This window comes from Tinamus guttatus, unplaced genomic scaffold, assembly GCF_059628265.1.
Source record: "Tinamus guttatus ecotype Peru unplaced genomic scaffold, ASM5962826v1 Tinamus_guttatus_pri_ptg000308l, whole genome shotgun sequence".
Lineage (NCBI taxonomy): Eukaryota > Metazoa > Chordata > Aves > Tinamiformes > Tinamidae > Tinamus > Tinamus guttatus.
The window spans coordinates 5,079,966-5,101,307 of record NW_028288842.1 but is presented as its reverse complement, the minus strand read 5'-3'; the positions used below and the strand labels follow the sequence as shown (position 1 = coordinate 5,101,307).

General features: G+C 37.3%; 1 protein-coding gene across 1 annotated transcript in view; it reads left to right on the top strand.

Moving 5' to 3' along the window:
• Positions 1 to 21,342, top strand: part of PTPRO (protein tyrosine phosphatase receptor type O) — a 60,853-nt gene that overhangs the window by 30,479 nt on the left and 9,032 nt on the right. The window contains exons 11-21 of the mRNA XM_088528430.1: positions 940 to 1,060; positions 5,028 to 5,167; positions 7,375 to 7,507; positions 8,559 to 8,679; positions 10,137 to 10,205; positions 12,777 to 12,860; positions 16,199 to 16,234; positions 17,287 to 17,368; positions 18,389 to 18,479; positions 18,932 to 19,008; positions 20,542 to 20,676. Coding sequence (XP_088384556.1) covers positions 940 to 1,060; positions 5,028 to 5,167; positions 7,375 to 7,507; positions 8,559 to 8,679; positions 10,137 to 10,205; positions 12,777 to 12,860; positions 16,199 to 16,234; positions 17,287 to 17,368; positions 18,389 to 18,479; positions 18,932 to 19,008; positions 20,542 to 20,676 — 1,089 coding nt within the window. The remainder of the gene's footprint in view (positions 1 to 939; positions 1,061 to 5,027; positions 5,168 to 7,374; positions 7,508 to 8,558; positions 8,680 to 10,136; positions 10,206 to 12,776; positions 12,861 to 16,198; positions 16,235 to 17,286; positions 17,369 to 18,388; positions 18,480 to 18,931; positions 19,009 to 20,541; positions 20,677 to 21,342) is intronic.

Here is a 21,342-nt window from a genome sequence, read left to right as displayed (position 1 = left end):
TACTCTTGTATACTCTGAAAAAGCTGTTCTGTTTGGCTTTAAACAGGTGACCAAAATAATGTGGATAGTCTTGTTAATCTTAATTCAGGCCTACCACTCCCTCTCAGGACTGAAAAATACAGTTTGCAAATTAAATTACTATAAGTATTCCCTTGAGTTTTGCTGTATGATCACTTTATAGTTGTGCTCTGAAAGTGCTCTGAAACTAGTCTGTTGTGGTATCTGAGCTCTGCTTCCTTTTTTTTTTCCAGATAAATGTGGATATTATTTGACCACAAAATAACAGGAAGTTTTTGACAAATTTTGGAGTTTCAGCAAATTTCAGATCGTATCTGGTTTCAAATTTGTAGATGACTCAAGCCAGTGCTTTCTATGGCTTGTTTTATAATCCAGTCCCTGTCAGTTGGCCCTGAGATCTATGTCAAGCCAGTAGATCTGCGGGTAGATGTTAGCCTTGCTCAGACAGATCTAATTTGCAAGTTCTTGGGATATGTATGTGTACTGGCTTGCCTGTACTTAACTTCTATATTCTTCTTAGGGATATCTGACTAGATTTAAAGTCCTTTAAGGTTGCAGTAGAGTCCAGTCCATGGTTTGGTTAGACTTAGTTTGATGTTTTGTAGAATTTGAAAAATCCAGATGCAAGAGCATTCTCAGTGATGTCATGAGGGAGTTTTTCTTTCGTCTCTACATTTTCCTTGGTTGTAGAGGAAATGCAGTCTGAAATGACTGTCTTCTCATTTTGGTATTCTGTTGAGCATTACAATTTCCTTCTGTTGATGTCAGTGGGAACCAGTTCATTTAGCAATGAGTAGGCAGAAAATATCTGCTGTGGTACATAGAATTTTGTCTGAAGTACATTAAGCGACTGCGATTAATTTTACAAGAAGGGTATCTGCTTTGGTAATATTTAATGCCTAGTGTCTATGATTACTGCAGGTAACACGCAGTGTGATGACTGCAGTGTTGAGCTTGCCTCCGGGGGACATTTACAACCTTTCAGTGACAGCTTGTACTGAAAGAGGCAGCAATACTTCCTTGCCCCAGCTTGTGAAATTGGGTAAGAACATGTTTGCATAGCTGTTAAACTGTAAACTCACTTCAGGCTTCAGGGTAGAAGTAGTGCTGTCAGCGAGTTCAGCATCTCCCTCATTTCAGAGTCATGTACCTGGGACTGCAATTATTTTTATTTATTTTTTTTTTTGAAAGTTGTAATTTTCACCTTGTTTTGTTGTGAAGATAATCTCATTCACATATGTGAAACTACCAAGAGTAGCAGAATCTGCCCATAATTAGAAACAGGGGAGTGGAAGTCTCTTAATCCCTGAGAGAACAATCCTGCTCCATAATTATTTTCCTAAGCAGTTTTCACAAACTGGGATTCAGACTTTGCACCTGAACTTTTCAACACAAACCAGAACCATTCTTGGGTTTGACAAGCCTGTCTCTGGGTCTCAGCTCTGTCTCCTGGTCTGATTTCTTCTTTCCTTTTCTCTCCCTCTGGACAACTGCATGGTCCTTCATCACTGAAAATGTATCCTTCAGTAAAAATCAGTGTCAGTATTCTTTATAAAAAGCAGCTGAATTCATGGCTCTGGAACCCAACATCATTCCTATGGAAATATGTATATTATATTTAAAGAAGCAAAAAAGACTGAAGATTTTGGTTCTTTAGCTGAGAAGGGCTTTTAGATATGTCTTTCTCCCCATTCTCTCCCTTTACCTCTAACAAAGACCGCACAGTATACCACTGTACTCCACATTTTTTAGATTATTTTTACATTATCTTATGTAGAAACTTTGAGCTGTAGGTACCCAGGATGTTGAAATTATGAAGTGCTTAACCACTTTTATAATCATTAACTATGCTGTGAAGACTGATAAGGAAGAAATAGTAATTTCAAACTAGACTATGTTCTCTCCCCACATAATAAACCTTTCCTGAAGACAGTGAGAGGAGTAAACTCTGCAATTTCTAATTGAATTAGAGGTCTTGAAGCAATTATCTATTCTTCTTTCTACATAGTTTTACTCAAATCTCTTGACCTGGGTTGAGGCAAGCAGTGGACAGGACTTGCACAGGGCAGAAAAAAATATGATTTTTTCTACAATCTTCAGATTTCTGTCCTTTCCTTTGGTGGAAAGTAATTAAAGAACTTCAGATTCTTGTGACTGCACTGCTTGCCTGTATGTGTGCATATAGTTAAGTGTGTGTTTGTTCCCAGGATTGAGTAGGTGTATGTGTGTGTGTAAATATATCCCCCAAACACCATTATGAAAAAGTTTTAGGGGAAGAATTTGGAAACATCAGCTAGGTTTATCTTTCAGGCAGGTCCATGAGTGTCATGTTTTATTCAGGCTGCACATTGTGCAGCCTAATTCAAATTTTTGCTTATGGACAGGGAAAACAGCAAGCGGTGAGTGCAGGCAGACTCTTATTTAATTGTTATGATTATTTCGCTCTTGTTCTTTTATTGACAGAAAAAAAAATCAGTGAATTCAGTTTTGAAAAATTACTTCTAGACTCTGTTTTTTTTTTCTTTTATTTCCTTTATGCTGTTTTCATTCTGAATAGACAAAAAGTAAAGATATTTTACCAGAGATTTCCTTTTCTGTGTTTCAGAGGAGCAATGAGAGTTGTAATTAGAAGTAGTGGGAACAGATTCTAAGTGATAGACGACTCAGCACTTGGCAGTCACTTAAGGGCCTCTGCCAAATGTTCTTTCCTCCATGATGTTTGCTTCATCCTGGCAAATTTCCACTTGCAGACAAACCAAGCCATTTGCTGCAAGCGAAAGGAGGATTTGCTTGGAACGATGCCCAAATATAAAACTCATATTTTAATTGAGAACATTTTTTATCTTGAGTAGGGAATAGAATGTGTTTCTGAATCTGCAAGGGGATATACTGAAAGAATTAAGGAAGAGAGAAGTCTTCCCATATAATTTGGGGACAAAATGTATCCTGTAGTTCATGTGTCAAAGTAGAAGCTATGTGACTGTGCTTCAGTCACTTCCCTGCTCTCTTTAACTTGCTCACTGTTGCCAATATAATCTTGGCAGCCTCGAGCCCTAAAACACTGGTCCGATTGTCTGAAAATCAGATGCTTCTCCAAAATATCTATAACCTCTTGAGCAACTCATTTTTGCATTTATGCCAGATTTTTTATGGCAAATCTTGCACATACCACATCCAACCTCTTCTGTCAGTATCTCAAGAAATTATTTGTGAATGAAGAAAAAAAGGAAAAAAAACAAAGAGCAAAATTGTGCTGTATGAAACTTCCAGACAGCAAAACATTTAACACGCATAGAGAGTGAGGCGAAATTCTGTGCTCATCTTGGTAGTGAAGACAGATGACTAACTGTGCTGGTCAGGAAAGTTCAGCGGTCTGCTACTTCTCACCTTGTCTGAGGATTTTTCTAATGCCTCATTGTTTGAGAATGACAGATTTTGTTAAATATCAATAGGTTACTAAATGTGTACACTCTAGAGAACAGCTTGAGATGGAGATTGAGGGACTGAGTACACCCTTGTGTGAAGCCATCACGATCAAAATAAGGAGCAAGCTTTAAATGCGAAAAAGCATTTCTTAATATCATGAAAAAAAAAAATAATGCCAAAGTTGTTCTCTTTCTGTGCTCCTTAGATCTTGCTTTCCTGTTTCCCCTAAACTTTCTGTATTCAAGACACTCTTAATTCGAGGAGATACTGCAGTCATAAGTGAGCTCCACTAGAGGTCAGATGTTGCCTCTCCGTGACAGTTGTCAAGGCCATTGCTATAAGGGAGGCCCTTGCAGGGCCTGCAAGGAAAGACCTGATCCTTTCCTGTGTGCTGTGGGGGCTTTTGCACTGCAGATGCAGATCCCTGTTTCATGGCTCAAAGTCCTCAGTGGAAATGAAGAGTGAGCATCTCACCTGATGGTATCTCTCACCATCATTCCTAGGAAGGATGCCAGAATCACGCTCTCCCAAGCCTTTCCCAGTGCCAGATACAGAGCTGGATGGAATTGATTGGAGTCGGCGCTGTTTGATCATTAAAAGCCCACGTTAACAAATGTGAGATGGGCTGGACTAGCAGATTCCTGCTTCACTTTTTCAGAATTTAGGTTCTGAAGCAGAATTTTCCCCTTTGGTCATTTTATTTTCCTCTTTCCTTACCCATGCATTTAAAATTAGCCTTTATTGTTCAGTTGCTTTATTCCTCTCCCTTGACCACTCTGCACAGAGCTGTAAGATATGTGAAACAGTACTTTCAGAATGGAAAAATGAATGCTTGGAGGTGCTGAAGAGTCAGTGTATTGCTGAGCACTCACTTTCAACAGACAGTGTTCACGCCATACTCCCATACAGTCCAGGAGTCTGCTGTTTTCAGTCTCTTGCCCAGGTGACAGCAATAACCTTCCTGTGAAAAGATTCATCTCCTTAGGATTCAGTGAGGATGAGATCCCCATAGACTATTACCTAAAATGAGTGCAGATCCAATAGCCATAAAATGATAACCTGCAAAATACCAGGCTGGAAGATTTTTTTAAACTGCTGACTGACTGAATATTTTCTCCGATAAAATTAAATGAACCTAGAAAGTATTCACTTGTCAGAAGCTGCTTGTGGATTCACTTCTGTGGCAGGTTTGCAAAGCAGAAGTTTCTTATCCCGAATGCATTGCTAACAGGTGGACTGTCCTCTTCTCCTGCAAGAGTTTCTGCAAATGTCTCTCTATTAATAGAATATGCTGATCCTCCCTAAGCAAAGACTCTACTGAAAAGAGAAGTGAAGTAATTATCCAACTGTCCAAATAGAGAACAGTTTAAATAGAGAAGAAAAAAAAACAAGATACTTCATCATCTTCCTGTTTTACATTGATAACTTAGCAACATGCAAGCCAAAGTTTTATATTGGTAGACTTTATCTGAAGCAGAAGAAAGGCATCATGCACTACCTTCATTTCTGTTTGATGCTTCCCCTTCTTGGTTGTCCAGAGACTTAGGGATAAACTTATTAAAATGAGATTTTCTCTTCACCAGAACCAGCCCCTCCAAAATCACTGTTTGCTGTCAACAAGACTCAGACTTCAATAACTCTGCTATGGGTGGAAGAAGGAGTGGCTGATTTCTTTGAAGTCTACTGCCTGCAGGCTGGATCTGGTCAAGAAACAAAAGTCCAGGTATGTAGATGCCTCTTCTCTGGCTTCTGTTCTTCATTTCTAAAACACAGACTTGGACGTTGCAACTTTCTCTTTTGTTCTCTATTGTCAAGCATTTAGTATAAGTATAAAGCCCAATTACATCAGAAGGTCAGTACACATGTTTGGTAAATAAATAAAAGTTAACCATGCAGTTAAGAATTAAACCTATAAGACCTAAACTACTAAATTATCTGAAATGCTGAAATATTGAGTTCCTTTAAAATATTCAGATTGGCTTCTGTCTTTCAGACTTTAAAAAAAAAAAAGAAAGAAAGAAAGAAAGAAAACAAGCAAACCCAAGTAAGAGATTGTAACCACTTGGACCAAAGCTATGCGCATCTACCACATTCAACAGTGTCAATTAATGACTGTAATATACTCTGCAAAACATAAAAGGGCACAAAACTTAGGCATATCAATGAGCAGGAAGAGAAAAGTGGCCAGCTAGCTTAACAAGGAATGGGAAAAATAGAGGTAATTTAGCATCATGGAGCTGAGATATTTTAGGCAGAATCTAATTATCTGGCTTGGTTTTCATTTGTTCTTTGAGGGTCGTTAACAGTTAATTAGGTAGAATCCTTACTGTTATTCAAGGAGTACCTCGATGTTGCAAATATGGCTGCTCATCAGACATTTGGTGCCTGTTAGGGTTTTTCCTTCCACACTCACCTAAAGAGGTTTCTAATGAGCCTTCTTTTTTATTATGTGCACTTAAGTACCTGTGCTCTGAGGCCACATGAATATCTGAGTGTTCAGACTGATAATGCTATCTATACAAAACATAGGAGCTATAGTAATTTTGAGTCCTTGAGACTCAATGCTGTGCAACATCTGAGGCTTATTTTGAGGTTTAGCTGATGGTCTAGTGATTACATGATTACATGCCATGAAACATCATTCTCTTAGAGGGTTACTCATACATAATGAGAAATCATTTCAGGAAGAAAGTAGAAAATAACCCACTGAGCTCGTTCCAGAGGAAACATATATAGTCTTTAACCCTGTGTAAGACTACTCTGTGAAATATTTAATATTTTTTTGAAATTGAGAAAGGCACTGACCAGAGAAAAAATCATTTAATCTTGTAAATAGTTCAGATTCTGCATATGGATTCCTATTTTTTTCTCAAAGATCACAAAGTTATTATCCACTTAGAAGAGACTCAAAATAATAATGCAATTAAGCAAGGAGGGTACACAGGATTTGCAGCTGCAGTATGGGGCAGATAAGTTTTAAGAACATCAGCAAAAGACTGCTCCATTTTAGCAGGAACTTCATGGGGTTTCCCATTTGCTGAAGTAAACATCTAGCATTGGGCAATGCACACAAATTACCAGCTTACTTCTCACTACATTCGTCACACTCTCTTCTGTCTTCATGAAGAAAGGGGAAAGGCTCGGTAATCCGTTTCGAACCATTAGGGATGCTTTCTCAGTAGACTGGTGAAAATTCTTTTACAAGATTTTCAATGCTAGTTAAATGAACATTTTCATCCCTTTCCTCCATTTTTAAGTCAGCAAAATCAAAAACAGCAACAGCTTTTCAGGATTAAATGTCCTGGGTTTCAGATGAATAATTTAAATTCCCCAGAGGAGAACTTGGAAAAAGTCCAACCAACTGAGGGAATCAAATTCTCTTCCATTGTAGTCAAATACATGTGATTTTTGTCAGTGTAGCTGACCTTGGAATTGCACTGCAACAGGAAACCTTGTAAGTCTAGAAGTTACTCATGACTGAAAACAAGCCATTGCAAAAATCTACACTCTGAGCTTACTACAGGATCTCAGACTCCAGAGCTGCATTGAGTTAGTTCGTAAAGCCCGTCCTTGATCCCCTTCTGAACCATTAGCTCAGTGTCCCTGCTCTCACACCTGCCATTCTACTTTGATTCTGCTGTCAAGTACAGAAAAGCTTTGGCAGACCTTACGGACTTATGCCCTTAAGTCAGTGCATTCTTTTTTTTTTATTGTATGCTTTTCCCATACGAGTATTTATAAAATTTCTTTGTACCTGCCTCACTACCTGTCTCTTTTCAGGGTGGAGGGTACCTTCTGTAGGTTTCCAAGACTTTGCTTCTTTCACAATATTTAACTTTGTCTGGAAAAATGCTTGGGTGGAGAGAGAAGCACTGATTTGTGCTACATTTATGGGAGACCAACTCCAGTGTATTTTTCCCTTGTCTGTAGGAACCTATCACTGTCTCATCACACGTAGTGACAATCTCCAGCCTAACCCCTGCCACTTCCTACAACTGCAGCGTGACCACCTTCAGCCACAACAGTCCCAGTGTCCCCACTTTCATTGCTGTCTCCACTATGGGTAAGCAGCACTTCCCTATTTCCTTCTTCTCTCTCCAATCACAACATCTGTGTCTCCCTGATTTCTAAAATTGCTCTCACTTACACTGGCAGCAGAGGTTTTTGTGTCACTGTAGGGCTACCGTCTGTGGATGAGATGGGGAAGTAACTTGAAAAGAGTTTTAGAAAAGTCCCTGTTGAAAGTGTTGACTTGGAAAAGCATAATCTAGTGGTTCAGTGCTCTGTTAGATTTTGCTCTGTCAGATTGCTAATTTGTGGTTTCCAAGATGAACATCAGGGTACTGCCTGATGACATTTGCAGAGAAAATTTCTCCCCAGCCAAGGCCAACTAAAATAAACAGAAAGTCTCATTTAGAAGCTGTTAAGGAGAAAAATTCTCCATGATTTTTAGTTTGAAAAATGCTTCTCTAAACTACCGTGGATATAAAGTTATTCCAATCAAGTTAAGTAGGGAGGGTTTCTTCTTGTTAAATGAGCAGAAAAAAAGGTATCCGGTCTCAGGATAGTACAGTTAATAAGTATGATAAGTTGAAACAAAAATAAATCACAGTTTCATTATTTAGAACTGATTTCATTTCTTATTTAAAAGAGAATATTTGTTAAAATTTATTTACCAATGCCATTTAATCATTTTCAGCCCTTATATCAACAGACGCTTTATTTTGCTTTTGGGTTAGAGAAGACATAGATTATTGCTGAGGAACAATTTGACTGGTGTTTAAATGCGTTTTGGGAGACATAGATGGCAATGAACATCTGATTTTTATATTTAATTCTCCCTATTCCTTGTTTTACAAATGTCATCTCAATGGAAAAAGATTAGAAAATGTCAAAGCTTAAGAAAATGTCATAGTGAAGTCATTTCCCCAGTAAAATTTTGTAAGGGCAGTAACTGATAAAAAACTCCTTTATCTCTAGAGTAGGTTTTTCTGTCTGTAACACCAGAGTGAGTGAGAATAGTTCAAAAAATAACGGTATGAATATTCAGAAAAAAGAAATACCTGTCGCCTCTTATGAACGGAATAACCAAGAGTCATTGTTTGTATGTACAGTCACTGAGATGAATCCCAACGTAGTGGTAATCTCTGTGTTAGCCATCCTAAGTATCCTTCTGATTGGACTGCTTCTGGTGACTCTCGTTGTACTGAGGAGAAAGCATCTGCAAATGGCCAGGTAAGTCCAAATTTATGCTCATTTCAAAATGTTCAGCCAACAATAATCGGGTCATAATGATGGTTGCAGTTGAAGATGTGTGATTACATGGGTGATGCTCAGGATGTTTGTGAACAGGATACCTTAAAAAGCTGTCTTGCTACCATTTGGGAGTCCCTATATCTACTTTAATTATTGGCTTGCGTTGTAAAAGTGAACTTTGTCTCATTTTGAATTTTGATGGATGGGTCAATAATAAGTGCACTCACTTATTATAAAGGGAACCTCAGATCATGAACCTAGAAGACAATTGGGATTTTAAGCAGCTGGACATGAGAAAGATATCAAGATGCTTTATCAAATCTGTCATATGTGCTTGGAGCAGATTTTTCCTATCACCAAATAAAATCACTAGTTCATCAGGTCTGTATTTCAGAGGCTGTGGAAGGCCCTGAGCCTTACATATCCTCCAAACTCTCCATATGTGCTTCACCTACTGAGTAAAGTGTATTGAAGTCTTCATCCTTTTATAAACTATGAGTATATTTTAACTTTCCCTACTGGAAAAACAAATGATTGCATTTCAAAAGTTTATATTCAGAGTCTTCTACTTGGCTACCTAGCATACAGTGTGTTTTATGTGTTGTGTCTTGGCTGTATATTCTATGCAACAGATTACCACATCACAGATTTTTTCAGGCCATCTATTGCACCAAATGTTGTGTTGTTTTCTCCTTTAATACATAACTGGTTCTGGGAAAAAAAAACAAGTAAATCAGTTCTCTTTCCTATCTAATGACTGACTGTTCATGCAGCCCAAAGCTTTTTCTTTCTCGCTTCCTCACTGCTTCTGCTACAGAAGATAAAGACCTCAGGAGGAAACTAAAAAAATAAATTCACTGAGAAGCTGCAAAGAGTTGTTTATTTAATCAATGAAGCAAAAACAGTCAAGTCAGTTTATCATATATAGCTGAAAATAATGGACTTCTCATAAACTAACTGGAATGAGACTCAGGAAATTCAGCTTTTACACAATTCTATTTTGTATTCAGATTACCATGCTCCTGTTGTAGAATGGAGACAATTTTCTTTTCCTTAAAAAACTGGAACGTTAATATTTAGTATAGAAAAGTATATATACTGAAACAGGCAACTAATGCTATAAAAATCTCAATCTGGATAGAAAGTGAGAACTATTTAAGTCTTGAGTAGCACTTTTTTCTTGTTTCCTTCTTTTTATAGATGATAAGGAAATTCGATCTCAGTGGGTTCTTACTGGTTTTGGAGGGCTATGCTAAGGATGAAATTACTTATTTCGGTTACATTTATTGCACATTACTTTGTAGACCTAGTCACAAAAGTGAGTGCTCGGCAGTTCTGAGAAAGGTCTCTAGGAGATCTCTCTTCAAATCAACATCACTGCAAGTACTGTGAATCCAAAAATGATAACTTTTGCCCCCATGGTCTTCCTGAAACAGGGAGTGCGGGGCTGGAACCTTTGTCAATTTTGCATCATTAGAGAGAGATGGAAAGCTTCCCTACAACTGGTGAGTGTTTTGAAACAAAGTTTTTATTTTTTTCCCCATCTATACTTTTTAGCAAGTATAACCTTTAAATTTTAAGTGCTTAATTTTATGTCACACTGTCACTGTTTTAGGATAAAGCTACATGACTTGTTATTTTAGTACTTTATTTCTTTGAATGATGACTCAAGATTATATATTCTGTCACCTGCCATTTATAGAAGGGAATGACTTATAACATATGTCAACCAAGTTTGGTTTTGGAGGACCTCATTTCCTTTTTATTAGACACATATTTCCTAAAATAACACAAGGATAGAAACTTGATCTGTAAATTCATTAGCATCCAAGGAGATTTATTTACATCTAAGAGTAAGCTTGCCTATAGATGACCAGTTAGCAACTGTCTTCACGCTGTGCCATTAGCTCATTTTGGCTTGTATGGAAACTCAAACATTTGCTGTAACTTTGTAATAGTGCTACTGAAATGACTGGAAGAGCAACATGTTTTTGCTAGTCTGGAAAACCACCTACAAGAGTTGTAGGCACTAGCTATGGACTTCAAGCCATCACTAACACCATCAGTTTAAAGGAAATATTTGAAAAAGAAGGGTGGTAGGATTAGGTACTATAGAAGGAAAAGGCCCTTAAGCATTCCTTGACTGGTGGCCAGTGTGGTCATTCTCATTCATGTTCTTGTTAAATGAATGGGGGCTAATGACTGACCTGATGTTTCATCTTCTGTAAGGCAGCTGTTAGCAGTCTATACAAAAAGACCAACGTTTCAAGGCAAGTGTAAACACAGATATGTAAAAACATACTGTGGCCATCTGAAACACTGCTCCAGTGTGTAGGAAGAAGGAAATAAGAGCCTTGCTTTCCCAGCCATGGTCAACTATGTTGACAGCCAAGGAGTTGATGCACTTGGAACTACTTCCATGACCTCGTGGGATGCAGCCTGCCAACAAGGACAGGATTAAGTGCATTGATACTGCACCAAAACAAGCCTTTTGCTAATAAGCATGCAAACTGAACTAATAAGCCCCACAAATCCTGTCAATACCTCACAGTGCTGCTAATTAACTGGATATTAAACAAGCTTCACTTGCTTGGTCTAGTTTTAATAGCAGCCAGCTGTATGCATTAGAAACTAATCTCTTTTTCAGCTTCTCCTACTTGGACTATGTTAATAGCAATGAAGGCAGAAGATCAAACGCTCTTGTTAATTAAAGATCCAAGCTTGAATCAAATGATTAAACTAGTAACAGATGTTATTAAAACCAGAAAAGGCTTTTTTTTATGAGAAGGGGAATTAATGAATGGGTTTGGATGTATAAGCAAAGGTTCTTTTTGCTTAATTTAGTGTATGTATATGTATGTACATGCATATATAAATATATAAAAAAAATATAAAACTATATTTGAAAAAAAATACTCCTGTGGAATATATCCATAAATTTCAGTAGCTGAAACCCATGTGTCTAGATTTGTGATCCTGACTTCTCTGAATTAGTGAAACCAACCCCTTTTCTGTACTTCCATTGCCTTCTGAGGGAAAAACCCAGGCTTACCCCAAAGACAGATGCTCTGTCCATCCAGAGAGCGGAGAGGGAATTGTGGCCCCAAAGACAGGCAGAAAGATTGATGAACAAACCTACTTTGCTTGGGGCCATTCCAGGGACGTAATAAGAGTGACACCGGCATATCTGCTGATCCTTGGGGAAATGTCAGTATTTATATTATTTATCAGGGTCTGTTTTTAGTCAAAAATCCTATTACTGGAGTAGTTTTAAGTTTCATGATATTCTGTGTTTGTGAAGTCTTTGTAGCCCACACAGCCAAAACTGTAGAACAGGCCTCTGTGTGTTTCCTTGATTAAAGTGCAGCCAAATCCGGTAACCAGTTTGCGGATACAGAATTTTACAACTTTTTTGTTTGTTTGTTTTGTTTTTACTCAAATAATAAGTTTTACTTAGCAACAGTAAAATCTGTTGTGAATTCATAGAAAACAAGGAAAGAAGTTCAAATACTCTTCTGGTGAAAATCTAGGAAAGAATTTAAAGCACTTAAAGAACTCTCTGCAAAAACTCTATGGCCTTTTTCAGAAATCAGCATGATACTAATTTAACTCTGATATATAGATATTCCTGCTGACATCCACAGAAGCAAGCGTGGTAGATGATTATGATAGTTATATGTGATGAAAATAAAATATATCTGTCCTGAAATAGCTCAAAACATCAGCAAAACAGGTTTTGCACCACTGTACACAGTGCACACAGGCCTGTGCATAACATTTTCAATACATTTCAGGCTCTGAAAATCTATGTTAAATATTGCTTTAAAAATAGTAGGTCTGAATAAATACTACACAACCCCGGTCATTCAGAATTTTATTGTGGACAGCTGAAAATGCTGCACAGGGTCTCAGCTTGAGGAACAAAGATTCTGTGGCTGGTATAAGGACAGTATAAGGAAGCCAATAGGCGTTTAGATTGTTTTGAAGTAGAATTTGCTGATCTCCTAACTTCTGTTTGTCTTACTAACTCTGCTCAATTTTTCATCTTTATGTATGTTATTTATTAATGCTCACAGGCGTAGAAGTGTATTTGCTTTCCTAACTCTGCTACCCTCATGCCTTTGGACTGATTATCTTTTGGCATTTTATATTAATCCTTGGTAAGTTATATACTTGTTTTTTTTTTTTTTCCATATGCAATGTCTAAGCAATGTTAATTTCTATTCCATGAAAGATGTGTTGTGCCTTTCTTTTCAAATGGGTCAAAGCTCTTTAAGTTCTAATTTTCTTGTTCTAGAATATAGCTTGGAGAGGATGTGGGTGTCAAAGTATTTGCTACCCTGTTTCATCTATTGTGTCTCCGTTTAGCTCCAACCCATTTTGGTATTAAAAAGCTAATTTTAGAATGGTCATCATATTCGTTTCATTGCTCTCTCTTTGCAAATTTTGCAACTTCATTGCAAACCTTGTTTTTTTCTGCCACAGTTATTCACCTGTTCATTGCTTGGTGCTGCTGCTTTTTTCATGCTAAAATTGCTTAATATTGCCCCACCTGTTTTGTGTGTGATGTCTTTAATGGTGCAGTTAGTCTCCTGGTATCAAAAGAGTTTTGCTTTGGGAAACATCAATTTCCTGAGAATCCATATAGACTAGCATTTTCCAAGTGCAAAAATTGGGTCAGTATGTATGTATGCATGTGCGTGTGTGTGTGTGTTTAAGAGTTTCATCTATAAATAGTCTATAAAGGCTTAGTAAATGACCAATCGGTCATTTGAAAATACATAGCTGGAGAAGTCCCAGGGTCTATTTAGAACCAGAACTATTTCACAAGCCTTTTACAATTACAGTTATAATCAACCATAACCCCAAAATGCTTAATTTGTGTAAAATAAACTTTTTTTCCTAATGATCTGAAGTCCAACAGTGTACAAAACTGGTGGTGTACAAAAACGTGTTTGCAAAAGATTTACTTTTGACCATACCCTTTTCCTGGTATCATATAGCTATGATGCCCTGGTAAGTAGTCATAGAAATCTTCTGTGTAGGGATTTTTGAGACTGGTTTTCTTGGGTCATGTTGAATCTGTAGAAGGACCCTTTAAATTTGCAGTGGGCCCAGGCATGAGTGATTAAAAAAAAAAAAAAAAAAAGGTACATTTCTTATCCCCTGAAAGTTAAAGCATGTTCTCTGCACAAACACAAATTAAGAGTAGAAACAAGTTTTGCAAATCCCACCAAGCTAATATTATAGTGTCTTTTAACTTGCCTGAAATACACGCAACATAACTAGCTACCCATGTCGCACAGTGACGGAGGTTTAGGCAGAAAGTTTATTGTGCAGATCAAACTCATCCCACGTAACTCTGACCATCAAGAATTCCAAGATGGTCATTTTCAATGGTACTGCTGCAGGAAGAGTCATCTCTATCTTTTTCTCTTGAATGTGCATGAACTCGCCTTTGGAGTTATGCATCTGCCTTTGGAGGCTGCCTCCAAATCAAGCTACCTAGTGTAGTCTAGGCAAGTTTCAAGAAGTTGACTGACACGAGTTGAATCCTTCTCTTTGTATTTTAATCTGTAGGATAAATAGAAGAAAATGTGAAATACCAGCTAGTATCTTTTGTGCACAAGTTGGTTTAAAATATTTATGAACATTCAGGAAATGCTTGCAATACTAAGAAATAAAGGCCTCTCGAGATTCTGAAAGCGCAAGAAATTGTTTCTGAGAAATGGATGTCAGTCATTTGTTTTATTGCCTCTTGAAGTGTTCCTTGGAGAAGAGTTCTTAGAAACATTCCCATGATAAACAGCACTTATTTTTTCTTTTGAAATGAATTCCAGTGTGCACAGTATTAAAAGATTTACCATGGTCACAGGGATGAAAGAGAATTACATTGAATAATCTAGATAGATGAATTAATTTTAAGATTTCTTTGGAAAAACCATAGATGTAGAATAAATATTACCAGGATATAGCACACATGAATGAGTGACTGTATCTATATAGATAACATCATAGGCTGAAGACATGTATAATGCTATAATGCTTTGCAAAATAAATCTCCACTTTAATGTAAAGTTGATATTGCCGTAGCTCTTGTTCAGTCTGCAAGCAAATATCTGGGTCTAAACTGGAAGGTACTTTTACCAGATAACAAAATTACCCCAAGTTGCTCTGGTAATGTTGCGGCTGCTATGATGACTGAACTTTTGTGATAACTGAACTGAATTTTGGAAATTTTGATTTTGGAAATGAATGAATAGTTTCTCTTCTAAGCTTAAAAGGTTAAAAAAGTTCTCCATTTTTAAATATTTATTTCTTTACTCTCTCTTTTCACTGCTCTGAAGTTAAAAGCCTTTAATTTGCAAACTGGAGCTCTAGCCCAAAGAACTCAATCAACTATTGTCATGAAATTAAAAATATCATCAGTATAGTGTGATTAATGAACAGACATTATTTAATACTCATAAAAAAGGAAATATGACATAACTAAGATTCCTTCCGGGGAAGCAAGAATCTTTTGGTGCTCTGTCATTGCTGCATCACTGTCTGTTTGTGCACTTGTCATTGGTACTGTCATCTTGTGAAAAGGGAAGGATCAGTATTTTCAAACCTATAAGCAAAGTATTCCAGGGTGCTCCCTTTGTGCATTTAATTTAATCTGAGTAATCAGTTAATGGTTTTGTGACAATGACTAAGTGAATACACACATTCTTCTTCATTGGCTCCCCCTCCAACAAAGTACATGAAGGTAGTTAGTGTAACGCTGTTCTTTCGTCCATTTCTTACGGTTAATATTGCTTAATTCATTCATAATCTTGCTCACAGCTGTCTGTAGTGAATTATATCACTTATAAATCAGGTGAAGACAGTGCATTACATGATTGGCATAATTTTCTCTATTAGAAGTCAATAACATTTTCTAAGGTTTAAGCCTTAGTCCTGGTGAGACTAGTGGGATATTCAACATCATTGTTTTCATCGGTCATCCCCTAAGCAGGCCATACAGTGAGTGATGAATGCTGACTGGGCCTTTTGTTTTTTCCACTACTCTTACTTGACTTTGGAAATGTTTACCCAACAGACACACACACATTCCCAGTAATGCTCCAGCACTGGTATCTACTTTTCCAGCCTGCAGCAGATGGAGAAGGGCTGGCTGCAGCCCTGCAGACTCCTGGAGCAGAACCCAGGCTCACATGCAGCCAATGGTGTTTTGGGGTCAGAATCTGCAGAGGAGCCAGTGCTTAGGCATATGGGTTTTCCCTTTTACAAGCAGGTGTTCATAGAGCCAGCAAATGGAACATTGATCCCATTAACATCAATGAAAATAACACATGGAAAATAACAGAATTAATCACTATTAGCTTAAAAATGTCCAAGGTACTATCACCAACCTTATCCTGAGTAATATGGTGACCATAAATCATGTATTTTTAAATCGGTATCAACTTTAAACTAAGAGCATACAACTTAACAAGTGATTTTTTTTTTACAGGAGTAAAAACGGGTTAAAGAAGAGAAAGCTGACCAAGTATGTGACTTCTTGAATAATTAAAGAAAATTTTTAAAATTGTCACTTTAGACTGAATATGCACGATGAAATGCATTGGCATAATTATACTGCAGTTACAGAAAATTTCTTAGTAAACACATCCTGAGAGATATGTCAGAAAGTCAAAAACAAACATAACTGCACAAAAGTAACTCTTCTGAATAGCGAAGTTCTGGTAAAACAGCTCCTGACTGATACGAAATTAGTCATGAGGGGCAGGATCATTTAGCCAAGTTAGTGATTCCAGTGGAGCTTTCCCTTAGTTAAAAATGACAAATGGCAAAAAAAAAAAAAAAAATGGAATGCATTTATTTCCCTCTTCACATGGGGCTCGCATTGCGGTTGTTGCTAGAACATTAGATTATTAATGCTAACGGGTAAAGAGCGGTAATTAAGTGGTGATAAGACAAGATCCTTTGGGCATATTGCCTCAAAGTAAATGAAGCTGTGTACATGCTTCAGTAGCTTGTAAATTAGAACATGATAATTAGGTGAGGGAAGCTGTTTACCTGTGGGTCCTTATTCAGAGAGTTGGCCTAATTATTCCTCCTGGATGTTTGGAGGCTGTGCCTGTATAAAGAAATAGACTTCTACATGGTGTTAAAGTGTGTAGAGCAATGCAAGTCACTAAAGCAAGGCCAATTTCTATCTGCTGAAGGTCTGTGTGGCTTTGAATCATTATACTGCACTGTTTTTAGTGACCATTTCTCCAGGAGCACGATTCAGCCTCTAATGACAAATGCCTAGAGTTCTCAAAGCCAGCAAAGAAAATAGGAACTACAGCAGCATCCTTTTTTCTTTTTTTTCCATAGACATTTTTCCAAAATCAGGCCCTCAGTATGAAATCTGTTAAGGATTGGAATGAGCAAAATTCAAATGAGTTAGTTTAAAACACTCACTTCAGTTACCTTCTAGCATTAGCAATTGCAAATACGTATTTGTAACTTGATAGCATTCTCTGGGACAATGGAAACCTATTTAAAAAGGTTTTTTTTTTCCTAAATGTTTGTATGTTTGTTTGTTCTTTAAAGCCCCGTCCAGTTGGATGATTTTGACGGCTACATCAAGGATATGGCCAAAGATTCAGATTATAAATTTTCTCTGCAATTTGAGGTAAATCTGTGGGGTCTCTTTCCTCATCTAGCTGCCATGCTTAAATCAGCTTTTTCCAGAGGTTCAGTTTCTGTGGTGTGTTCCTATCCACTGTTGTGTTTGTTGTGTGCTGTTGCTAGGTGGATGAGCTTCACTTGAAGTTCTGCAGAGCTTAAAATAGGTCCTTGCTTTTATTCAAGACCATATTTAGTAAGCTGTTTTCCATGGCTCATCACATTTAGATCTGGATAATCGTCCTTTTTAGTTTAGGTTCTCTTGGCAGCCTAAGTTGAATTGAGAATTTTTATAATTTCTTTAATTTGGGAGGCAGCAGTGAAAAGCAGAGAAAGTGACATCAAAAACCTCCTCAAAAGCAAGTGGGATGCATTTTATTGAGATGCATTGCCTGAATTAGCCAGCATTTAAATTCAGTTTAATCATATAAAACTAAAAAGCTCCAGTCCTAGAGCTGCTGAAGTGAAACCAATGCTCCCAACACTTAAAAGTGGAAGAAGAAGGCTTTCAGGATGTTGCCCACTGTAGTGTGTGGCTGACATGTGCCCTTTCTCTCAGTGAAAAACTTTTTTTTTGCATCATATATTAGATGTGGCTATTTATGTTGATAACTAGAAACATCTTTCAAGCATTCCCCAGTATCAAGATCGAAAGCCGCTTGAGAAACTAAAGAAATCCCTTAAACTGGTTTGTGGATGACCACCATAGAAATAACTTACAAATAACTGGTCTGGCCCTATTTTAGCTAATCAAGTGCCACAGAAGAGGAGCAGTCCTTAATCTCAGCCTGGACTGCCAGCAGTGCATCGATAGCATCAGAAGAGGCTCTATCATTGGTCTGAAGTTGTTTTGAGCCAAACTCATGGACCACAGATAAGGAAGCTCAGTGTATCCCTCTTGTCACTTTATAAAAAGCTTTATGAATGTTTTCAGCTTGGTCCATGCCACAGACACTCATTTCACAAAGCATTATTTTTTTGAGTTTTGGTGAATTTGGCCTTGACATTGTTCTTTCTGTTATCCCAGGAGCTAAAACTGATTGGGCTTGACATACCCCACTTTGCTGCTGACCTTCCCATGAATCGCTGTAAAAATCGCTACACAAATATCCTACCATGTGAGTACAGCGCATGCAGGCTCCTGCTGAAGTGCCTCCACAGGGAAATAAGGGTTTCAATAAGAGAACTGTGGCACTGATGTCCAGACCGATAAAAGTCCGTCCTAGAACCTGCTCCTGAATAGAACCAGGCAAGAGAGGTTTTCTGTTAATCGAAGGCTGGTGATTGGAGTTGAGAAATGTAAGATCATTCCTACTAGTGAGAAGTGTTATTTTTTCTTGCAGTTTTAATGAAAACCAAAGGGAGTGCAAAGGGATGGCAGTTGTGAAGGGCATTTTGCACTTTAATTGTGTTTCAGCCACGTAGTGCTTACTGAAGCAACTATTGCTGTCTCTTGGTGAATATGAGCATTCTTCATTTTTAGTGGATTTTTCAGATTTTAGAGGATTGTTTTTAATTTTGCTTAGTTTGAGACCATCATATATATGTACATTTTTTTTCTTCTTTACAGATGATTTTAGCCGTGTCCGGTTAGTTTCAATGAATGAAGAAGAGGGTTCCGACTACATTAATGCCAACTATATTCCTGTGAGTAAAGAGGCCCCAAGCAGTGTAAAGAGTAATGCCCTATGCTGCAGTTAGACCATGTCAGCAGCAAGTGGTGCAAAATCTCCTGATGGCTCAGTCTGATTTTCCACAGCCACTTTGCCACTGTGGAGTCTCCTGTACAGGTGCTGCCAAACTTGTGGCCTGTATTTGGTTTCTGGGTAGCAAGGGGATGGATAGAGACAGAGCTGCAAGTGTCTGAGCACACACTGAGTCAAGAAATAAAAAATGTATAAATACCCAAAAGCACCACTGGCAAATGAGAAAAACTTCTGTGAAGTAATTATAGTATCCAGGTTTATATGCACTGCTCTTTTTTTGGGATTGCTCACTTTAGATTTTATATTTTACATCTATTCTGTTTTGCTTGTAGCATAATACCAGCCATAGGAATTGTCTTCTGAGGAGGAACCTACAGAGCATGCTATTGTTTGGCTTGTCTGATAATTGCGTCTTCACTAAATAACTCCTTCCAGATGTTGTTATTAGTGGTGATAAGTACCATGTATTAAGAAGCTGTGATGTTAGAGATTTGCTGCCTAGGTTGAACATAGGACATGCAGACAAACATACAGCTTTGGATATAGGACAAACACTGAGATTAAACTGTATTTTAGAAGTAGCTGGAGAAGTCATTTATGGAAGATGCTCCCAAACCTTGAGTATTTCAACAACATATATATACTACGGTGGCACAGAAATAGCCCAATTTACATGGGCTCATGCTGTGCCTTAACTGTACCTTTTACTCTTATTAAGAATGGAAAACAATTTTCCAAATGGAGTTTTGCTGATACAGTCTCAGAAAATATGACTATAGTAGATGTTATAACTGCCCTTTTGTGGGTATTTTATTATTTAAAGTGGTCTTCTCAGTGGGGAGGAAGAAGATAAAGAGGACTCTTCATCTAAAAACACATTGATGGCGACAGGAGCAGAAATGCATTCGTAGGCATCCGAGCTTCAATAAAACATAGAAATGATAATCTGTTAAAGGTGTTGGCTCAGCATGAATGGTATTTTTTTAAGCAGAATTCTAATAAGTTTTCTATGAATTTAAGTCCGTGTAAAGTAAATACATGCAAATAATCCTGTGTATTGCCACCTTCTGTTTACATCAGTTCTTAAAAACCACCACAGGCACTGCTTGGGATGAGCAAGCTAAGGGTGCACAGTTGTTTTTATTTCTATGACAAAACAAACCTTTAAATTATGGAAGATGTTTCAACTTTATCCGTTTGTCTAATATGGCATTTCTGGCAATCACAGCAAAGAATTTGTAAAGTATCAGCTTCACCGTCTGTTTTTTTATTCTAAATGGATTGTAATTTTGAAGCACCAAAATCTTGCAAAAGTTGTAATCTCAAAATAAATTAAAAAAAAAGAATTACGGTTTCCTTAAAATGCAAAAATTGAGCTAAAAAAAAAGAAAGAAATACATATACCAGGGAAGAATATATGTTCTGAAGAATATATGTTCTGTTGGCAAATAACATCTCTCTCTCTGTTTCTTAGGGTTACAATTCACCCCAGGAATACATTGCAACACAAGGGCCATTGCCAGAAACTAGGAATGATTTTTGGAAGATGGTTCTTCAACAAAAATCTCAAATTATTGTTATGCTCACTCAATGTAATGAGAAAAGAAGGGTATGTAGTAAAATCTTATGCATAGTATAAAAGAAATTATTCTGAAAACATATGTATTTTCTGTTGGGTTTCTTTGCATATTTTCTAATGATGAAGTAGCATCATAGTGAGACCTGCAATTCTACTTCTTTCACTTATGGAAGGAGTTTCAAGGTTGGGTGACTTTTTTCTGGTTGTAAGTGGACCTGTATGTATGGATTAAGGATAATTTATGAGCCTCTCAAGGGCTATTGCAAAGGTTGGAAGATGGAGAGTGCACAGTAAAACAAAAACTTAAATCTTGATGTGATTTCCTTCACTTCCGGTTTGTTTAGGGCTGAAGCTAAAACTTGGGTCTGAAATGGTGAAAGCAGCAGATTCTTGTAGTCGTGAATATTTAGTCAGGGACTGGATGGGTTGATGTACTTTTTCTTATCTCAGTAGTTATCTCAGAATGCCTAGAATATAGATTTTCTGTATTATTTTAAGTTTAAAGCAGTATCTTATGCTTTACAGATTCCTTGGCATTATAATAGGACCATTTGGAAATACTTTTTTTTCTGTATATTATTTTCCCCATATTTTCTAAAATTAATACTTTTAGATCTACTTTATTAGGAAAATAACAATCTACAAAGAATGTATGTATTTCAATTCTTTGCTGGAATAATGTTCTACCTTCAAAAA